The 22,248-nt window shown below is 44.1% G+C and overlaps 1 protein-coding gene across 6 annotated transcripts in view; it reads left to right on the top strand.

Annotated features, from left to right (window-relative positions):
* Nucleotides 1–9,168: 9,168 nt before the first annotated feature.
* Btrc (beta-transducin repeat containing E3 ubiquitin protein ligase) overlaps nt 9,169–22,248 on the top strand; it is a 181,437-nt gene continuing 168,357 nt past the window's right edge. For 4 of the 6 annotated variants that reach the window (XM_036170789.1, XM_036170819.1, XM_036170810.1 and 1 more), the window contains exon 1: nt 9,190–9,337. In XM_036170789.1, the coding sequence (XP_036026682.1) occupies nt 9,290–9,337 (48 nt within the window). In that variant the 5' untranslated portion in view covers nt 9,190–9,289. Of the gene's footprint in view, nt 9,338–9,704; nt 9,724–22,248 lie in introns of those variants that run through there. The other 2 variants (XM_036170838.1, XM_036170829.1) reach the window with 2 other exon arrangements.

The following is a 22,248-nucleotide window of genomic DNA, read 5'->3' on the forward strand; positions in this document are numbered from 1 at the left end:
TCCTGGACTAGCTTTGTAGACCAGGCTGGCTTCCAACTCACAGAGATCCACCTGCCTCTGCCTCCTGAGTGCTGGGATTATAGGCATGTGCCACCACCGCCCGGCTCATTTGGAGCTTTTAAAAGTTGCCATTGTCCACAGAAGTATTCAATCAGAATATCTGGAGGGTAAAATTGGGCGTTATTTTTTTTAAAAAATCTGATTTTGTTATTTTTTATTATCATTACATTTATTTATTTACTTATTTACATGCTTAGAGAAAAAAAAAAAAAAGAAAGAAAGAAAGATCAGAGGAGACCTTACATGAATCTCCTCTCTCCTTGCACCATGTAGGTCCCAGGGATCAAACTCAGGTTGTCAGGTTTGATAAGTACCTTAACCTGATGAGCCTGTTTTGTTCCTTTTTCTAAGACAGTGTCTCATACTATAGTCCAGGCTGTCCCGAAATTCAGTATGTAACAAAACCCTGTCTACCCTACGGACACTAAATTCAGAAACTACCTCACTGCAAAGGGCACCACCAAAACAGCACCACCACCTTCACTGCTGCGTAACAGCAGTCCACACTGGTCTCTAACTTGCAGCACTCCTCCTGCCTCCGTCTCCTGAGCACTCGGATCACACGTGGGATCCCTTGCTCCTACGTAGGCATTGATCAAGTCCCTCAAATTACATTTCCGTATAACCAGGGTCAGAAACTCGGTTACTATAGGAAAGGGGATGAGAAGAAAAGAACACAGAGTGTGGAATGTTTCTGGCTCTGCTATGTGTCAAACACCATGAAGAAGCTGCTGGGATGGGGACCGAAAACAGATTAATGTATTTAAAGAAGCGTTGCTGGTTGGGGGCTGTCTAGACAAGGTAAAACATAGACACTAGCAAAAGAGTAGAGAGTAGGTTAATGCCAAGGGTTGTAGAATAGAATGGGGGGGGGGGGATGGAAAGTTCCAGATGTCACAGCAGCTATGCAAAAAGAGTGACGGTGTGCTTGGCAGGAGCCAGAGCCCCTGCATGAAGGATGTGGAGGCCATCGTGGTTAGCATTCAGGTGCTGGGCATAATGGCTCATGACTCAGCACTTGGGAGGCTGAGACAGGAGGGTTGCCTGGAGTTCCAGGCCAGCTTGGGCTACATAGAAATACCCTGCCTCAACAATAGAAAGATAGGGGAGATGTCTCAGTGGGTAGAGCACTTGCTCTGCAAGTGTGAGGATCTGAGTTCAGACCCCTTGAACTTACATTAAAAAAAAAAAAAAGAAAAGAAAAGAAAATAGAGGATGGTCTGCATGGTAGTGTTACTTGTAATGTAACTCTAATGTTTGGTAGGTGGAAATGGAATTCCCAGGTTAAGCTGGCTGGGTAGCTAGACAAGAATCAATGAGCTCCAGGTTCAGCAAGAGACCCTGCCTCAGTGGAGAGCTAATGGAGGAGGACTCTACCTGATGTGCTCTATGTACACTCATACACTTGTGTGTCCCCATACGTGGCTGCATACACCACGAGCGTGTGTGTGTGTGTGTGTGTGTGTGTGTGTGTGTGTGTGTGTGTGTGTGTAAAGGGGGAGGAGGGGTTTGGAGAGACAGCTCAGTTCCTAAAATGCTTGCTAGATATATGTAAAGGGAGAGGAGGGAGCCGGGCAGTGGTGGCACACACCTTTAATCCAGGTGGATCTTTTGGGGTTCCAGGCCAGCCTGGTCTACAGAGCGAGATCCAGGAAAGGCGCAAAGCTACACAGAGAAACCCTGTCTCCAAAAAAACAAAAAGGGGGTGGGGGTTTGGAGAGACAGCTCAGTTGCTAAAATGCTTGCTGTACAAACATGAGGACCTGGACATGAAAAAGCCAGACATGGTGTGCATGTCAATATTCCCAGTGCCAGGGAAGTGGAGACTTATAGATAGATCCCTAGGGCTTGCTGGCTAGCCAGCCTAGCCTACTCAGTGGGGTCCAAGCCAGTGAGAGTTCCTGTATTACAAATCAAGACAGACAATGCCTGAGGTTTCATACTGCATATTAATCTCGTCTCCTCAAACGTATATGCATACATACAAGCACCAGAACTGAACACATATAAACAAAACGAAACAACAAAAGGGTTGAAGATGTAGCTCAGTTGGTAGAGTGCTTGCTTGGCATGCATGAAGTCCTGGATTCTTTTCCCAGCACCACATGAAAAGGGTATAGTGTCAAATATCTGTAAACTCAACACTTGGTAGGTAGAAGTTCAAGGTCATTGTTGGGTACATACCAAGTTGGAGATCCTGTGTCATACACACACACAGAGTTCAGAGTTCAGAGATACATTGTCCACATCACTACTCTGCCCCATGAAGTGACCTATGACATTAAATTCACAAACTACCTCATTGCAAAAGGCACAGTCATAACACCATTGACATCTGTGCCAGAGAATGACAAAATCCCCCAAGCCAATATTATTTAACTTTGGTCACTTTCTCTGGAGGAGAGTGACCATTTTAAGGAAGTGATACCATGCCTTTCTACACAGGAAAGCGGATGCGTGTGGGAGAGAGCTTGGCTTGTGGGATGCTGCTTTGGTTCCTGATTACCATTTTGCAGAACTTTAATCTAGAATCTCTGGCTGTCTTAAAGGACATGACATCACCCAGAGTTGACAGTGTGCTACTATATAGCAGGTCCTCATCACTTGTGCCTGAAGAAAGCCAGAATGTGTGGCTGCTTTTATGCTGTTGTCTACAGTGCCCATCTCTTGGGCATGATGCCCTCCTTCCCCATTAGGCACACCTTCTCTGGCCTCTCCTCCCCCCATCCCCTCACGATCCAGAGACTGACTTCATTCTGCAGTTTTTCTCATCACTGCATGAATACACCTACATTACATATGGCTTCCTGTGCCCTGTACCACTTGCACTGACTACCCCAATCAATTATCTAAAGCTGAGGTACTGCCGAGGATGAAGCCTTGTGCCTGTAATCTCAGGCTTGGGAAGCTGGACACAGAGGCCTGCCTGGATTTTATAGCACATTCCATGGTAGTCCTGGGCTATAGAGTGAAATCCTGTCTCAAGACTAAAACTGCTGTTTCTGTATACCAGGAATCTCTCTTTACCTCAGGTGAGGACATCTAGCTCTGGATCAAGCAGAATAGCTTACATCAGCTCAAAGACTCCCTACCCTGCTGAGTGTCATCTAAAAATCCTCTTGTTTTCTTCCCTGTACAACCCCCAAGCCTGCCTCCAGCCTTGGCAGTTTGATCCCCAATAAACTTTTCTTTCTACCCATGGGGTGCTTAGGTGGTTTCACTTCAAACTTGATTGTAGAGGTCATGTTGGGCTACATGAGACTCTGTCTAAAATAATAATAATAATAACCATCATCATCATCATCAAACATTTTGAAAGAGGATGGGAGCCTGGTGGTGGTAGTGGTGGTGCATGCCTTTAATCCCAGTACTCAGGAGGCAAAGGCAGACAGATCTTTGAGTTCAAGGCCATCCTGGTCTACAGAGTGAGTTCCAGGACTGCCAGACCTACACAGAAAAACCTTTTTTGGGGTGTAGGGGAGGATCAGAAAGGTTTGGCTAATTACAACCCATTAGCCAATGAAAGTATGAACTAGAAATAGATCTCTTGTTCTTTTCTCCAGTTTGAGGGAGTGAATTTAGGGACTGACATATACTAAGAACTAGTCTTCTCAGGTCTCTTCACTCCAATCCAAAGAATTTACCTAAACTGGTTGGATGTGAGGGGCAATGTCAAGGCAAGTCTCTAGTCTGGGCTTTGTGTTTTAACACCTGTGATTACAGCATTATGAGGCAAGGCAGGAAGATTTCGAGTTTTGTCAGATAGGGTTAAATAGCAAGAATCTGCCTCAAAAAAGAAAGAAAGAAAGTGCTAATCCTAAATATGTGAGGGGAAAGACCACTGACCCAAATCAGCATGGCCAAATTAATTAAAGCAAGCTTTTTTTACTCCTGTACATGGGCTGCCTCCTCCTAACGTGGGATTCGGGAGGTTAGCATTGGATTTGGGGAAGATAAGGTTTTTATAGTTCAGGGATAGGGACCTTCCAAAAGGTGGGATTTGGCAGGCAAATAGATGGGGTTACAGAAGTAGATCATAACAAGGTGGCCATAACAAGGTAGTCATAACAACAGGTGGTTATAATAACCTAAGGTAGAGTTGCAAGATGGTTCTAACAACTTTTTGAAACAAAAACATGGTAGTCATTTCCTGGAACAGGCAGTACAAAACCATTTGTAGTTAAGGTTACAGGTGGGGCATAGCCCAATCCTTGAGAAACAGGTTTAATTATAACAGGAATGACTCTAGTTCATCTTTATTAAAAGATGACTTTTAAGCCTAAGATGGAGGTAGGCTGGTTCATCAAAAGGTCATTTTTGTTTGTTTGTTTTTTTTTTTCATTTGTTTGTTTTTGTTTTTCGAGAGAGGGTTTCTCTGTGTAGCTTTGCTCCTTTCCTGACCTTGAACTCACAGAGATCTGCCTGGCTCTGCCTCCTGAGTGCTGGGATTAAAGGCGTGCGTGATGACGAACACCACCCTGCAGCATCAAAAGGTTCTTAATTTGGATTCCTCAATTTAACCAAGAGAGGTGATTTTTGGTTTTGTTTGCTTTTAAGATAATGCCATGTAGTTCAGGCTGCTCTCAAGCTCCTCACCCTCCTATCTCTGCCTCTTGGGTGCTGGGGTTAAAAGCATGCACCTCCAAACCTAGTTGTAGGTAGCCAATTTTAACAAAGAGAAGCCTTTCAATGGCCAGCCCCTGAGAGTCTCCTTTGGATTGGTATGCATGCCAGCTCTTTAGCAAGTGAAGCCTCTGAATAAAACCTTGTTGTTCTACCAACCCTTATCTCTACCTGACTGGACAGAGAAGGCTGTAGATGCATGTCTCAATACCTGGTTCATTAGAAATTATTAATGTAAAATTTCTAGTGCCTGGCATAAAATCTAATAAACTGATGGTGGCAGCAACTGCTGCTGCTGTTACTACTTTTGTTTTGTTTTTCAAGATAGGCTTTATCTGTGTATCCATGGCTGTCCTGGAATTCATTCTGTAGACCAGGCTGGCCTTGAACTCCCAGATCCACCTGCCTCTGCTTCCTGAGTGCTGGGATTAAAGGCATGTGCCACCACTGCCCAGCAATGTTATTACTTTTTAAAAGATACTCATTTGGTAGCTTTGGCTGGCCTGGAACTCAACTCTTCAGATGAGGCTGATCTTGAATTTTGCACTACCTCTACAGGATAAATGGTCTTTGTCTAACCTATAGAGATATGTATATTTGACTTCTGTCAAAACTAAGTTGAAGCCCGGCAAAAACAACAACCAAAACAAAACACTAAGTTGGCCTAGTGAGATGACTCAGTGAGTGGAGGCCACCAAGCCTAATTATTTAACTTTGATCCTCAAGACTCACATTGCAGTAGTAGAGAACTAACTTTTTGTTGTTGTTTGTTTTTTGAGACAAGGTCTCACTAAGTAGCTCTGGCTGTCCTGGAACTCTCTATGTAGATCAGGCTGGCCTTGAACTCACAGAGATTCAGCTGCAATTTTTGCAAGCTATCCCCAGACCTCTACAAGCATGGCTATGTCCACCCACACTTACACAAAATAAATAAAAGGTAAAACAAAACAAAAAACAAAGCAGAGGGCCGGGCGGTGGGGGCGTAATCCCAGCACTTGGGAAGCAGAGGCAGGTGGATCTCTGTGAGTTCGAGGCCAGCCTGGTCTATAGAGCTAGTCCAGGACAGGCTCCAAAGCTACAGTGAAACCCTGTCTCGAACCCCCCCCCCCCCAACAAAAAAGCCCAAACAAACAAAGAAACAAAAAAACAAAGCAGAGTCAACCAACCAAACAAAAACCACAGATGATAGTTGTGTTATTCCTAAGTGATCTTCTCTCTTGGCCTAGTTCCTACCTATGATGTTTATAGAACATATGCTCCTAACTGAAGATCTACCCCAGGTGAGGCACAGTTGCTGCAAAACAAAGCCCCTCCATTGTGCATTCTAGTCCCTTCAAACTGCCTAGGCCTTCTTTGGTAACTGTATCATACTATTCCCTGAGCCCCTTGAAAACTTCCAGAAAATTTTAATTTATTAAATTGAAAACTTATGCATCTGTGTGTGGACATATGCATAGAAGCCAGAAGAAGGTATCAGATTCCCCAGAGCTGGAGTTACAGGCAATTGTAAGCCCCTTGACTCTGGTGCTGGGACCTGAACTCATCCTCTAGAAGAATAGTGTTTTTAACCTCTGACCCATTGTACCATCTCTCCAGCCCCCTAGGAAATTTTCCTAACAAACAAGTTCTAATTCTCCATTTGCTTTTTCTTCTCCTTCCCCTCCTGCTTTTTCTTTCTTTTTCTGAGACAGGATTTCTCTGTGTAGCCCTGGCTGTCCTAGAACTCACTTTGTAGACCAGGCTGGCCCTGAACTCACAGAGATCCACCTGCTTTTGCCTGAGTGCTGGGAATAAAGGCACAAGTCACCATGCCTGGCCTCATTTTGCACTTCTATATAACCTCTTAATTTTTTAAAATTTCAGAGTCACTTTTTTTTTTTTTTTCCTGGAGCTGAGGACTGAACCCAGGGCCTTGCGCTTGCTAGGCAAGTGCTCTACCACTGAGCTAAATCCCCAACCCCCATAGTCACTTTTTGTTTTGTTTTTTGAGACAGGGTTTCTCTGTGTAGCTTTGCGCCTTTCCTGGAACTCGCTTTGGAGACCAGGCTGTCCTGGAACTCACAGAGATCCGCCTGCCTCTGCCTTCCGGGTGCTGGGATTAAAGGCGTGCGCCACCACTGTCCGGCTCAGAGTCACTTTTTTGTTTGTTTGTTTGTTTGTTTGTTTGTTTTGTTTTGTTTTGTTTTTTCAAGACAGGGTTTCTCTGTAGTTTTGGAGCCTGTCCTGGAACTCACTCTGTAGCCCAGGTTGGCCTCGAACTCACAGAGATCTGCCTGCCTCTGCGTTCCGGGTGCTGGGATTACAGGCGTGCGCCACCACCGCCCGGCTCAGAGTCACTTTTTATTAGCTGCATGCCTCTTATACATTAGGATTCACGTTGAGTTCTGTGGACACACGGACCACGAGAACCAGTGTCAACACACTAGGGATGGAAGAGCCATGAGCCGCAAGGGATGAGACTGGGTTTACTCCAGCACTGATGAGTCTTCACTTTAAAAAAAAAATTATTTAAAACTTAGCACACAAAATAGCAAGCTTCTTTACAGCATTTTCAAACTTATGTGTCCTCATTCTTTGTTATAATTCACCATTTTTTGGGAGGGGGGCGGGGTCTCTTTATGTAGCCCTGGTTATTTTGGAACTCAGAGATCTGCTTACATCTGCCTCTCAAGTGCTGGATCAAAGGCATGCACTGCTATGCCTAGCCAAACGGGACCATTTTATTTATCTATTTGTTTATTTGAGACAGTCTGTTTTGTAGCTCAGGCTGTCTTTGAACTCAATGTGTAGAACAGGCTAGCCTTGAACTCACAGAGATCCTCTTGCCTCTCTGCCTCCCAAGTGTTGGGATTAGAGTCATGTGCCACAATGCCTGACCTGATTCTGATGATTCTCCTCCTCCTCTTCCTCCTCCTTCTTCGAGTTGACATGTGCACAGTTGAATACTTACTATTTGTTGAAAGAAAACATAACATAGTTTATAATAGAGGGTTGGAGATGTAGCTGAGTGACAGATACTTGCTAGTATGTGAGAGGTCCTAGAAGATCCTTTGCAGGAAGAAAGTTTCTATCTTTCTCTTTTTGTTTGACACAGGTCTAGCCTTGGCTGTCCTAGAACTTACTATGTAGACCTCAAAGTGCATAGATCCTCTTGCCTCCTCAGGAGTGCTGGGATGGTTAGCTCACTGGCTTTTCTTTTGTTTCCAGAAGCAAAAAGGTTATTTTCCTAATTTGCTTATTTTATATTTTGGTTTTTTGAGACAGGGTTTCTCTGTGTAGCTTTGCACCTTTCCTGGAACTCATTTTGTAGACCAGGCTGGCCTCGAACTCACAGAGATCTGCCTGCCTCTGCCTTCCGGGTGCTGGGATTACAGGCGTGCGCCACCACCGCCTGACTTAATTTGCTTATTTTAAAATTTCAGATATTTTGTACAGGTTTATCAGAATCTGGCTTTTAGTCCAAGCCCAATGATTCCCCCCCACCCCCTTTCAGAGGTACACTCCTCAACTTCCAAAACAAGCCCATTTTGTCCTTTTCTTTCTGAAAGGGTAGGGAGGGAACTGAAGTTCCTGGTGGTTGTGAGTCATATGGGTGCTGGGAACTGAACCCAGGTTCTCTGCAAGAGTAGCAAGTGCTCTTAAACACTGAGCCCCTCCCTTTTTATGTGGGTGTTGGGGACTTCAATTTAGGACTTTGATCTTTCATGGTAAACGCTCTTACCCACTGAGCCACTTCCCTAGCCCATTTTGTCCTTTTCAAGGCCAAAGAAACTTATAGATTTCACTTGTTTGATGGTCATTGTATTTCATTGACTCAACACAGGACTTAGATCTCAGGGTTAGTAATGGCAGCCCATCCTTTCTGAGCGCTAAACTCAATACTTTCCTGGGCCGAGTTCTATCTGCCCCTGACTTGCTCTGGGGGAGAAAAGGCTCTTCAGAAATGAGAGGCAATAGCTTGGGAGGACTTTGAAATCTTGCTTTGGTGTTTAGGCTACTTCCACATGCACACTGGGCTCAGAGTCCCTAGGTCTAAGTCTTTCTTCGGACGCCCAACGTCTGAAATTTAGGAGGGTCCAGTTCTCCAAAATCACAATTAGGGCGGCCCAAACACCCTGAGTTCTTTCAGTTTTCCTCGTGTTTGGAATACAGATGAAGCACTTAGTCGCCATCTTGCTATCAAATGCCAGGCAAGCAGCCACTGGCGTCGTTCGGTAACCACGGCGACACTCCGGCTTCGCCTTCTTAAAGGCTGGAAACTACAACTCCCGTCAGCCGACTTCCCCTCCTGGCTCTCGAGTGCTCTAAATTCGGCTTGCACACAGCCGCAACTCTACGCAGTGACCCGCGGGAGTTGCTGTTCGCCGCGTGTTCTCGCCCCTTGCCGCACAAGCCTCCAGAACTACAAGTCCCGTGAGGAAGCGGAGCGCGCACGCGCCGAGCCGCGAGTCCGCCTCAGCACCCTCCGCCCTCCCCCCCGCCCGTGCCAGGAGGTAAGAGAGGGCGGGGGAAGGAAGAGGAGGCGGGATCCGGGCGCTGCGTTGGCTGCGGCCTGGCACGAAAGGGGCGGCCCCGGCGGAGAGCAGACCCAGTAGCCCGGGCGATTATGGACCCGGCAGAGGCGGTCCTGCAGGAGAAAGCGCTCAAGTTTATGGTGAGGAGATGGTGCGGGCTGGGGAATGGTGGAGGCGGCGGCGTTGGTGCGTCGCCGAGCTCAGGCCTGGGTCGCCCGCTCACCGCGGGAGGGGGCAGCGGGACCCGGGGCCAAGGCCAGTGGCGAGGCGGAGGGAGGGACTGGACTGGAGCTCGGGGGAGAGGGCAGGGGGGTGCAGAGGGGACCCTGGGGTGGGGGCAGCAGCTCCGCCATCTTGTGGAAGACAGGCCAAGTGACAGTGGGAGCTCCTTGGAGGTGGGGGCTCCTGGCGGCGCGCGGGGCCCAGGAGGGAGAGGGGCGTGGGGACAGTTACTGAAGAGCGCAGGAACCGGGCCGAGAGACGCCTGTGGACACTGGCAGGCGCCTTCCCGGTGTCAGGGTTACGGGTAAGGCCTGGGAGAGGAGGTGCATTCTGGAGTGGGGAATAGTGAGGAGCCCAGGATAATGGCATGGCAGAGACTCTGGGGGCCGGGGAAAACTGGGCAGGGCTGGGTACTGATGGGTTTAACGGAGAAGGAGGGAAGAGCCCAGGCTGGGGGAGGCGAGTAGTTTTGTAGAATGAGCTGGGAAGACAGCCTTTGGCTAGGGGTGGAATCCCAGTTGGCCAAACTAATGTTGCCAAACTCTGGAGGAGAGGCCTTATTTAGGAAGATAAGGACTCGGGGCTTATGGTGACAGTCCCTGGGGGAGAAAGGCAGTGTTGACTGTGAGCCAGAATTACAAATACCAAAAAGGAGATACACGCTCTGCTTTGCACGGGAGGCAGAATTATTTGTAGTAAGGGCAAGGTGGTGAAAGAAATGTAGGTACAGGTAAATGGGGACAAATTTAATAACCAATAGGAGAAAGCAAAACAAAACAGGCCTGAAGTGGTGAGGTAGTAGAAGGTGGAAGCTAGGTGCTGTTCTACTTTCTGGGAGTGGAAAGGCCTTGGAGAATGATAAGAGGTATTAGAAATTCTAGAGAGGATAAGGAAGGAGGTAGGAAATAAGTCAGGGTTAGTGGTCACCCATGAGTTTTAGGCTGAAGCACAGTGTGGGGATTGCATTGTGAGGTTATGTTTAAACCCCTTAGGCCTTGTTTCTTTAACTTTGTATGGGGCTTTTCCTTTGCTGTGCTTGTGTTTAGCAACCTCGGTTAGGTTGATATTTGATGCTTTTAATCTGATGCTTCTTGTATATCCTAGGTGTAAACCAGCCTCTGGTTACATCGAAAGACGATGGGATGCATAGGTGTTTTAGCTTAACAAGTGGTTTTAGGGACTTTGGTATTATTTGCAATTATGTCTTGGTTTTTCAGAAGTAGTTGTAACTCATCATTCCAAATAGCATCTTTTTTTGAATAGCTGTTTTTCATCTTTGCCTAAAATGCCATAACAAATTAGATAAACATAGATACTGATTCGGTTAAAATTAGGTTTTAAATTGCCTCATTCATATTTATAGAAGCTGGTCAAATTTAAGTTTTTATTTTGAGGGCTGGAGAGATGGCCCAACGGTCAGAGCATTGCTGCTCTCCTGGAGGGTGAAGGCTTGATTCCCAGCACTCACATGGTGGCTCACAGTGATTTGTAATTCCAGTCCCAAGGGATCCACCACCCTTCGGTGAGCAGAAGGCTCACAAGTGTTACGCAGACATAAATGCAGACAAAACATTCATACACTTAAAATAAATACATTACATTTTTTTTTGTATTAGTACCTTCAGAAACACCTAAAGGTTGTCATTAACAAAATTCTATTTAGCCTAAAGGTATTTCTTGAACTTCTGTCTTATGTTGAGATAAAATGTTAAGAGACCCCTCGGCCTGGGCATGGTTGCTTACACTTTATAATCTAGCACTTATGAAGCTGAAGCAGCTTGGGTGAGGTGGCCCACGTCTTTAATCCCATCACTTGGGAGGCAGAGGCAAGGTGGATCTCAGTTCAAGGCCAGCCTGGTCTACAGAGTGAGTTCTAGGTCAACCATAGTGAGACCCTGTCTCAAAAAATACTAAAAAAAAAGGCGGAGGAGGAAGAGGAAAAGAAGAAGAAAAGGAGGAAGAAGAAGAAAGAAGAAGAAAAGAGGAGGAGAAACTGAGGCAAGAGTATTGCCATGAGTTTAAGGCCAGCGTGGGTACAGAATTAGACCCTGTTTCAAAGACTGTGAACAAACTGAAAGCCGAGTGTGATGGTGCATGTCTGTAATCCTAGCGTTTGAGATATGGAGGCAGAAGAATCTGGAGTTGAAGACCAGCAAGTTAAGGCAGCCTGGGCTACATGAGACTCTGTTTACAAATAAGCAAGCATGTCAGCAAAGAGACCTTGGAATTTTGGGGGAGAGAATGGAAGTAAGTCAAAGTTGCTTTTATTTCTTCAGTCAGTTTCAATATGGAAGTCAGAAAAGTGATCGGTTTTGTTTTCCAGTGTAGAGGGTTGGCTCTCAGCACAAAGCTGACACTTAGATATATGGAATAATGAGACTTGGAGATCACAAAGAGACATTATGAGATCATCCTTTTTTACTCCCCTGTAAGTCTCAGCCTAGGGATGTTCTGAACTACTTTACCTTTGCTTTATGCCAGTGAGTTAGGTGTTGAGAATGGCCTCTTGATTGAGTCAAGAGCACTTGGAGATAGTCGAGTAATAGCTTGCAGCTTTGAGGGCACCACACATTATTAAATGTTGAGTCAGCCACTGGGAGAAGCCAGTTTTTTTCTTTAATTTTAGTTACTTTCCTTTTTGACCTTGCTATTGTGGCTGCTTTTTGAGAAAAGGCCAACTGGAAGAGAGGTGCTAAGAGCACCCCCTCAACAAGAAGCGGAGCACGGAGACTTATGTCCTCTTTCAGCTCAGCTACAGCCTTGGCATGAATCCGAGTAAGTTGTGACTTTCCCTTGGTGCCATTTACCCTACTATAACATGGCTGCCTGTTCAAACTCAAGATAGAGAAGGTGTTTCATTTGAGTGTGCATCAAGTAATTAATGCATAGTAAAAGTGGAAGGGCTATTCTTTTAGTCAAACTGAAATTTTTTGGTGTTTCTTCTCAGTTGCTAATAACAACTTTGGTACAGTTTTTTTAATACAGGGTCTCTCTGTGTATCCTTGGCTGTCCTGGAACTCTATGTAGACCAGGCTAGCCTTGAACTCACAGAGAACTGCCTGCCTCTGCCTCTTGAGTGCTGGGATTAAAGGCATACACCCACATCCAGCTTCAATTTAAAGAATTTTATGTAAAATTTGTTGATAATGTCAACATGGACTGGAATACTGTCATGAATTTACTTATCACATTCACTGTTATTAATGCTACTACTAATTTCAAGTAGACCATTCATACGTGGTTTAGACTTAAAGCTTGCCCTAGGATACTTAGAAAAAGTAGTGTAAACGGATTAACTTCTGAAAGCAGATAGGTGAGAAGAAAGCAGTAGTTTGTATGAAGCAGTCTGGGTGCTGATGTCTCATCTAGCTTTAACAGGTCCTTAGGAACCTTTCTTTGGCCAATGAATGTATAAAACCCCAGAAATGATAAGGACTAGAAGAGGGCCTGAGCTGCAAAGTGAAAATGATGGACAGGAGCTAGGCCACATGGACACTGAGGACTGTGGGGGGAATAAAAAGATATACTAAGGAATACATTGGTGCTTAGTTTAAAAAATCAGATAAACAGATTCGTTTCCAACCAGTCCCAAGATCAAGTGGGGAAAAATAATTTTAAGACATTTTGTTTTAAATAGCCAGTAACTAAAATAGCATAAAAAGGCAGAGATTGCTGAGTATGACACATACCTGTATTCCTTACATGTAGGAGGCAGAGACATCGTGAGGTTGAGGCGAGGCTTACAGTTAAGATAGGGCTCAAAGCCTGCTTTTCCTTGTACAAACCTTAAGTATGGTGGCTTATGCTCCAAGGAGGAGTATTGCAGGAAGTAGGAGCTGCCCAGTCCTCTCGTGCTAGATTTGAAGTTCAAGATAAGAAAACATAAAAAAAGAAAGCTTAATAATGTCATAATGGTTGAGTCCAGCCAAGGCTAATCTAAAACCAGGGCTGGTGGGCATGGGGAGTGACTTCTACCTGTTGATGTGAAGACTAGCATCAATGGACAGGAAGGAAAGAATTCCTGGGGGCTATCTTCTGCCATCTGCTGCCTTAAATGCTATTCTAGGTGGATGTCCAAGCTCCGTGTGCAGAGGGGATCAGCTTAGTAGCCTTATTTTGTGTGTGTGCCTGAGATCAGCCCCAGGTGTCAGTCCTCAGGAGCTATCCATCTTGTTTCTGTGGAGCATGGGGCTCACCTAGCCTAGTAGGTGAGGATGGATGGCTTTGGATGTGTGGGGGGGGAAGGGAACCCTTCTGCTGCCACCTCCCCAGTCCTGAGATTCCAAACTTGATCCGAACCACCATGCCCAATCCTCAGGCTTACACAGCAGTCACTGTTAGCCACTGAGCTATCTTCCTAGCCTCAGCCTTTCTTTACTTACTTGAGAAACAGATTTTTAAAATATCCAAAGATAAATTGTATTTGAGTTTTCATTTTTGTTTTAGACAGGTGCTTGCTGTCTTGCCCAGGTAGCCCGGAACTCACAATATATAGCTCAGGCTGGCCTTAAATTAAGCCCAAGTGATCTTTCTTGCCTCCACTTCCTGAGTGTTGGTATTGTATTATGTGCTACCATGCATGCCAAATAAATCTCCAATTTTTTTTTTCTTTTCTGATGTTTTTTTTTCTGGTGTAGCCCTGGCTGTCCTGGAACTTGCTCTATAGACCTGGCTGGCCTCGAACTCAGAGATTCACCTGCCTCTGCCTCTGCCTCTGCCTCTGCCTCTGCCTCTGAGTGCTGGGATTAAAGGTGTGCGCTACCACCGCCTGGCAAATCTCAAGAATTTCTACAATGGATTTTAAATTGGTGAAAGTAATTGCTGGCTGAGCAGTTTACATTTGAAACCAGCTCTGTTTGGCAGTTCTCTGCATCTGTTTCCTATTATGGCTTATTTGTTTACTGAGACAGGATCTCCATGTATTTATTGTCCAGAATGCTCTCAAGTTCTTGGACTCAAGTGATCCTGCTTCAGTGTCTTAGATGGAGCTTTAGGCATTTGGGACCTTGCCTACCTTCAGGATATGAAATTATAACATTTTTTGTTTGTGTGTTTGTTTGTTTGACAGAATCTCATGTAATCCAGGCTGTCCTTGAGCTGTCTGTAGATCAGGATGACCTTGAATTGGTCTTTTTTCTTTTTTAAAATTTTTATTCTATTTATTTTTCATGTCATGTATCTTGATCCTATTCATTTCCCATCCCTTCACATCTGCCCTTCGCCCCTGCACCCCTCCCAAATAAAATAAAATTCAAGAGAAAAAAAGGAAAAGAATAAAATGAGTAAAATTTTAAAAAAGGGGTGTGTGTGTGGGGGGGAAGGACTTAATCCCATTTCTTGGGAAGCAGGGCCAGGCGGACCTTGAGGCCAGCCTGGTCTACAAAGTGAGTTCCAGGACAGCCAGGGCTGTTACACAGACAAACCCCGCCTGGAAAACCCAAAACAAAACAACTCCTCATGGAAGCTGCAGTGTGACCCAACAAGTCTCATGAAATTGGCCTTTTTGCCTACACTTTTCAAATGCTGGGATTACATATGATAACCACATTTGGTATTTAATGGTAATTCTTTTTGCTAACTCCTAAGTTTATATTTGTAATAGATGTTTATAATAAATTAGTGAAAGTGAATTATTAAGTCACACTTGGTGGTTCAGGCTGGTGTTAATGTAGGTTTTTCAGGAAGCTGAGGCAGGAGAGTCTAAGGTAGGAGGATAGTTTGGATTACAGAGTGAGTTCAGGCCAGTGTAGGGAACTTAGATCTTGTCTGAAAATAAAAACTCCAAAGAAGGGTTGCATAGAGCACTTGTCTAACATGTCAGGTCCTGAGTTTACTCACTGGTGCCTGAAGATAGTGAAGAGAAAAAAGTGAGTCATTAAATATAAAATAAAAATGGTATTTTGAGCCGGGCAGAGAGAGCCAGGCAGATCTCTGTGAGTTCGAGGCCAGTCTGGTCTACAGAGCGAGATCCAGGACAGGAACCAAAACTACACAGAGAAACCCTGTCTCGAACAAACCAAAAAAAAAAAAAAAAAAAAAAAAGTTATTTTGAATAGGATTTTTTTTCTTTTTCATTTTTCTTATTAAGAAATTTTCTACTCATTCTACATACCACCCATAGATCTCATCTCCCAGCCCTCCCTCCCAAGCCACCCTACATCCCCCAAATTAAGGTCTAAAATTGGGAGTCAGCAGAGTCCGGCACACTGAGCCTAGGCAGGTCCAACCCCCTTCCCACTGCACCAAGGCTGCACAAGGCATCACACCACAGGCACCAGATTCCCAAAAGCCTGTCTATGTACCAGGGATGGATCCCGATCCCCCTGCCTGGGTGTCCCCCAAATAGTTCGAGCCAAACAATTTTCTTCTGTATCCAGAGGGCCTAGTCCAGTCCCATGGGGGCTCCACAGCCACTAATCTAAAAAAAAAAAAAAAAAAAAATTATTTTGAATAGTTATTAGGAATTTTTTTTTTTTATTGCCAAATCATTCAACTTTCAGAGGAGACCACTTGTCAGTTCTGTGTTCAACTGAAGGGAAGGGAGCAGCTAAGAGTCTTTTTCTGCTAAAGGGAGACAGGACATTATGCAAGATCTTGGTCATCTGTGAATAAAACCTTTTTGTCAGTAGTACTCCAACAAAAGTCTGAGTATGAAGAAGGAAATATCTTTGTGCTTTGGAATATGGCTCCAGGCAGATAGATTGCTTAGCATGTAGAAAGCTCTGGGTTTGATACCTAACTCTGTAAACACAACAACAGATTCCCCCAGAGTTTTTGTAATACCAAAGTACTTTACAATCTTATCTGTTTTCTTGGGATACTGTATGCACAGAAGTCCTTTCTACATATGAAAATCTATTGAAGGTGAAATAGAAAATGTTTACTGAAGTTTTAACAACTTAATAATAGCTAAGTCAGTGAAAAGAAATGTAAAAACTAGAGCTGAGTCCCCAGGACCCAAACAAGACCTCCTTATCCTTAACAGGTGAGTTTTGGCGTGCTGAAACCAGTTTCCCTGCTGGCCACCCTGTGCTTTGGGATCTCTGGGTAGAGGAGCCTGATGCATATTCCCTTTAACTTGACAAAGCCCAGTAGAGAACATCTTTACACATGGGTCAGATAACAAAAGTAACATAGGTAAATGAATTCATGTTGAACTAAGAATATGGTTGATCTCTGAGGCACTTTCATCTTAGTATATTATTTCAGTTCATTCTCCCAATAACCCAGTCAGGCAGATTCAGTACTGCCATTTTTTACACAAGGAAACTGATTCCAAAGTGATTAAATAACTTGTTCAAAGTTACTGTGATGACAAGGAATCCAAGGTCAAATCTAGGCAGCCTGACTCAGACCCTCACAGTGTACGTGTGTGCGCACGCGTGCGCATGCAAAGAGGGGGCCAGAGGAGGACTATTATCATTCTTTACCTTCTTCCTGTTAAACAGGTCTCTCTGAACCTAGAGCTTGCCATTTTTAATTTAGGCTGTCAGTCCAAGTCCAAACAATTCTCTTACCTCTGTCCTACCCTAGAACTGGGATTCTGAGGTGGTACAGCCATACCTGACTGGAGTTACAGGCAGTTGTGAGCTGTCCGGTGTCTGGGAACCAAATTCTTGTCCTCTATGAGAGCAGTACCCACCTCCCACCCCCATAGACTGAGTCTTGACATTTATTACTTTAAAAAGCTCCATATTTATTTCCCTTTCTGACTCTTTGCTGGTGCCCTCAACACTTTCACAGCACTTTTCTGCTCCTCAGGAAGGAAAGCCCTTTTGATCCTGTCATGGACACAGCACACACATGTAGGCCCTGCTGACGCCCTGGTTTAGACACTCTCATAAGAACTTTAGGTCTCACAGCAGGAACCCCTAGAAGTCTGGGCACACACTGCATGCAGATTTTGGTGCTTAGCCAGCCGTCTTGGTATAAAGGTAGCCTATCCTATTGACAAGAGTTCAAGACAGTCTAGTTTCGTTAGAGGTGGTATTATAGGAAAACCTACTATGGACTATCTGAGTGCCTCTAAACACCTTTCCCAGAAGAACACCGTACATACTCCTAACCACTGAGCCATGTCTTCTAGCCCACCTTGCATGTTTTCTTGTTGGTTAGGTGGTAGCCTGAGTGGAATAGTTACTATCTGGACTTACAGGTGTTGTTTTCTGATCATTTGAATTACCAGTGAGAATCTGAAACATTACAGTTGACACAGTGTCATATCAGCACTTGCTATGATTCATTTTCCTTTGAAACAGGGTCTCGTGTATCTCAGGAAAGCTTTAGACTTGCTGCTGAGGATTAGCTTACAGTTCTGATCCTGCTGTCTGTGCCTTCTGAGTGAAACATGCAGCCAATATAAAACTTTCATATAGGGGTGAAAGTCTTAGCAATCAGGGAAATAGGAATAGCTACCAACCAACCTTACCTCTCCAGCTTTGCAGCTACCAAAAGTGAGTTACTTCCTGTCTAACCATGGTTTATTGCCTTGTTGTTCTGTCTTCTCATTGGCTCTTAGCCCAGCTACCTCACTTCCTTGTCACTGCCTGTCTGCAAAGACAGTCTGGTTGGTACTGGGATTAGAGGTGTGTGTCATCACGTGAGCTTGGCTGTTTCCTAGTGTGTCCTTGAACACACAGAGACCCTGCCTGCCAAGTGATTAAGGGTATGTGCTACCACTGCCTGACTTTTGTGTATGGCTTGCTATTTCCTCTGATCTCCAGGAAAATTTTATTAACATACAAATAAAATATCACCACAGCGTCATAGGCATGTGCCACTATGCATACTTTACAAAGTACTGAGATAAAAACCCAGGCTTTTGTCACCCTAGGCAAACACTCCAGCAACTACTACATCCCCAGCTCCAGTTATTGCTATTTAATAAAAAACATGTTTAACATGTGGTGGTATTGTGTTCCCTGAAATATTGTGCAGGCTAATAAACTTATCTGGGGTCAGAGAACAGGATGGTCACAATTTTAAACATTGAGGTTAGGCAGTGGTAGCACAGGCCTTTAATCCCAGCACTTGGGAGGCAGAGCCAGGCGGATCTCTGAGTTCAAGGCCACATTAGAAACAGCCAGGCTGGTGAATCACACCTTTAATCTCAGAAAGCAAGCCTTTAATCCCAGGGAGTGACGGCAGAAAGTAGAAAGATATTTAAGGCGTGAGGACCAGAAACTAGAAGCATTTGGCTGTTTAAGCTTTTAGGCTTTGAGCAGCACAGTTCAGCTGAGATCCATTTGGATGAGGACTCAGAAGCTTGCAGTCTGAGGAAACAGGATCACCTGAGGAACTAGCAAGGTGAGATAGCTGTGGCTTGTTCTGTTTCTCTGATCTTCCAGCATTCACCCCAATAACTGACCTCAGGTTTGATTTTATTAATAAGAACCTTTAAGATTATTCCTGCTACATTAACATGCAATGGATGTTACCATAAACTTGTGAGCTTTTGGGAGGGGTTCCTTTTTGGTCTAGATGGGCTTAATTGGGTGACTGCGTATTTTGGGATTCAGAAGGAAGAGGCAAGGACTTGCTAAAGAAAGCCCTTCTCAGTCATAACAATGGCAGTGAGATTAGTTGATCAAGTGCCTTTCAGTCATGGCATGTGTATAATAACTGCTAAATATCATTGACTAAAGCCAGGCACATGATAGACATAAATAAAGTAAAGGAAGGAATAATTTGCACAGTAATCTACTATATTAAGAATATGTTTCAGGGTTGGGGATTTAGCTTAGGCAAGTGCAAGGCCCTGGGTTCGATCCTCAGCTCAAAAAAAAAAAAAAGAAAAAAAAAAGAATATGTTTCTTCCTTTGATAATTTTTAATTGTTTTTTCTTTTTGTAGTTCTTGGGGATTTAACCTAGGGCCTCATGCATGCTAGGCAAATGTTCACCATTGAATTAGAGCCCCAGCATTTTAAAAGATGTATTTATTTTGTGTGTATGTGCCTGAGTGTATTTATTTATGTGCACCACTTGTTTGCAGCTCTTGTGGAGACCAAAAGAGGGTGTTGTATTCCCTGGAACTGGAGATAAAGGCAGTTGTGAGACCACCTGACATAGGTGCTGGGAACTGAATCAGAATCCTCTGGCAGAGCAGCATGTTTTGGGTTTTGTTTTGTTTTGTTGTTTTGATTTTTTGTTTTTTTTTTGTTTGTTTTGTAAGTAAGCTATCTCTCCAGCCACTTGGTATCTTTATTTAGTTTTTAAGTTTTAATTTTCTCTCTCTCAGTCATTCAGTCAGTCTGTCTGTCTTATCTCTTTCTCCAGTGCAGGAACTCAAACCTAGACACTTATATGCGTTAGACAAGTGCTCTACCACTGAGCTACATCTTCCACTTTGATATTTAGATTTAAGATTTTTAAGCCCTCCTTTTGCCTCTTTCCCTTCCCCCTTTTCTTAGATTTGGCAGCAAGTACCTTTACCCACTTGCTGTTTATTTTTATTTTTTAAGGTGTTGTGTAACCCAGGCTAGCCTCAAACTCAATTTATGGTTGAGAATGTCCTTGAACTCTTTTTTTTTTTTTTTTTTGAGGGGGGTTTCAAGACAGGGATTCCCTGTGTAGCCTTGGCAGCCCTGGAACTGGCTCTGTAGACCAGGCTGGCCTTGAACTCAGAGATCCATCTGCCTCTGCCTCCCTAGTGCTGGGATTAAAGGCAAATGCCACCACTGCCCAGCTGTCCTTGAACTCTTGATCCCCCGAGTCTCCTTCAAAAGTACAGAGATTTCGGGCATGTGGCTCCTGCTGCCCTTCTTCCCTCCTTCCCTCCTTCCTTTTTCCGTGTGTGTGTGTGTGTGTGTGTGTGTGTGTGTGTGTGTGTGTGTGTGTGTGTTTTGTGCCTCGGTTTATCCTGTGTGGCTGTCATCTTCTCTTAGAGGACTGTTCTTTTCTGAAGAGGAAACAGGATCTGGGGAAGAGCTGGGAGGAGTAGGGTGAGGGGAAACTGGTCAGGATGTATTGTATGATAGAAGAATCCTGGCTGTCCTGGAACTCCTTGAACTCACAGAGATTCACCTGTTTCTGCCTTCCGAGTGCTGGGATTAAAGGTTTGTGCCACCACCGACAGACTGAGGATCTATTTTCAGTAAAAATAAAATAATAAAAATTTTATTTGAGAACATGCATGCTACCTTTTTCTTTCCAGGCTTTGTTTGTTCGTTTGTTTTTTCTTTTTTGAAAGACCGGGTTTCATTATGTAAGCCTTGGTTGGCTTGAGTTGACAGATTGTATTTCTTCTGCGTCCTGAGTGCTGGGATTAAAGGCTTTTGCCCACCATACTTGGCCAGACTGTCTTGGTGTGTAATCCAGGCTAGTCTAGAACTCACTATGTAGCCAAGGCTGGCCTTGAACTTTCTATCTTGCTTTCAGTGTCCAGGTGCTTGGATTATAGGTGTGTAACTCCAGGCCTAAGCTCTGTTTCTCATAACCTTTCCCAGTGTTCTAGTTGTTGTATATTCTTGGAATAATCACTGACATTGTGGGGTCCACACCCCACCCCACCTCCACAGGGTTTCTCTGTGTAGCTCTGGTTGTTTTGGAACTCTGTAGAGCCTGCCTCTTCCTCAGGTGTGCTGAGATTAAAGGTGTTTTTCATTGTAGCTAGTCTAGTAGGTGAATGAATGGTCTTGTTGTGCTATTTTAATTTGCCATTCCTTAGATGTAAATAAGCACCTTTCTAGGTTCATTGGCTGTTTAGGCTTTAATGGAGTGTCTGTTTGTCTTGGGCTTTTTTTTTTTTCTTTTGGATTGTTTGCTTTTGTCTTAACAGATTTGTTCTGTTTTTGCAAAATACAAATCCTCCCTTTGTCATATTTTTGGTATTTTTTAGGAACAGAATGTTTTGTTTTCAGGTTTTTCACTTGAAGGATCAATAAATATCAGAAGATTTTTGTACTGCCTACAGAGTTCACAGGTCAGCAGTTTTTCTCTTTCTACACATTAATATGTAAAAAGAATGAATAATGGGGATATAGCTTTGCAATAGAGCATTTGCCTTGTATGAGTGATACCTTAGGTTCTGTTCCCTTACAGCAAAATGAATAACTAAACAACAAGTAAAAGAATGACCGCCATTAGCTCTATCATTTAAAAAAAAAAAAAAAAATTTTTTTCGAGACAGGGTTTCTCTGTAGCGTTGGAGCCTGTCCTGCACTAGCTCTGTAGACCAGGCTGGCCTGGAACTCACAAAAGAAAGTATTTTAATGGCCCTTCCCCCAAATATGAAGGCTGTAACCACAGAACAAAGGAAAGTGTAAACATTTTTCAATTAGGTAATGTCCATCTTCACACTGAAGCAGGCAGAGATATCCAATTCTTTTGCTTCCTTTTAAAAATTTTATTTAGGTTACTAATAATTTGACTTTTAGGTAGGGGGTTTGTCCTAGACTCTCTGGTTTAGATTTCATTCATTTACAAGGGTCCTCAAATATATACCATGGAGCCCCAGTGGGTAAAAAAAAACCACTTGATATGTAAGGTTGATGACCTGAATTCAGTATCCCATCCCTAGAACCCATGTGGTGATATATTGTGTACCCTAATAAACTTATCTGGGGATCAGAGGACAGAGCCAGCCACTAGGTTAAACATAAGAGGCCAGACAATGGTGGCACACACCTTTAATCCTATCACTTGGGAGGTAATGATTGTTTGGATCTCTGAGTTCAAGTCCACACTGGTAACAGCATAAGGTATTGGTGGCACATGCCCTTCTTTAATCCCAGCACTTGAGTTCTCATGCCTTTGTTTGGAAAACACATACACCTTTAATCCCAGGAAGTGACATGGCTGGATGGAGAAGGGTATATAAGGCATGAGGAG

The sequence above is a fragment of the Onychomys torridus genome, chromosome 1 (genome assembly GCF_903995425.1).
Source record: "Onychomys torridus chromosome 1, mOncTor1.1, whole genome shotgun sequence".
NCBI lineage: Eukaryota > Metazoa > Chordata > Mammalia > Rodentia > Cricetidae > Onychomys > Onychomys torridus.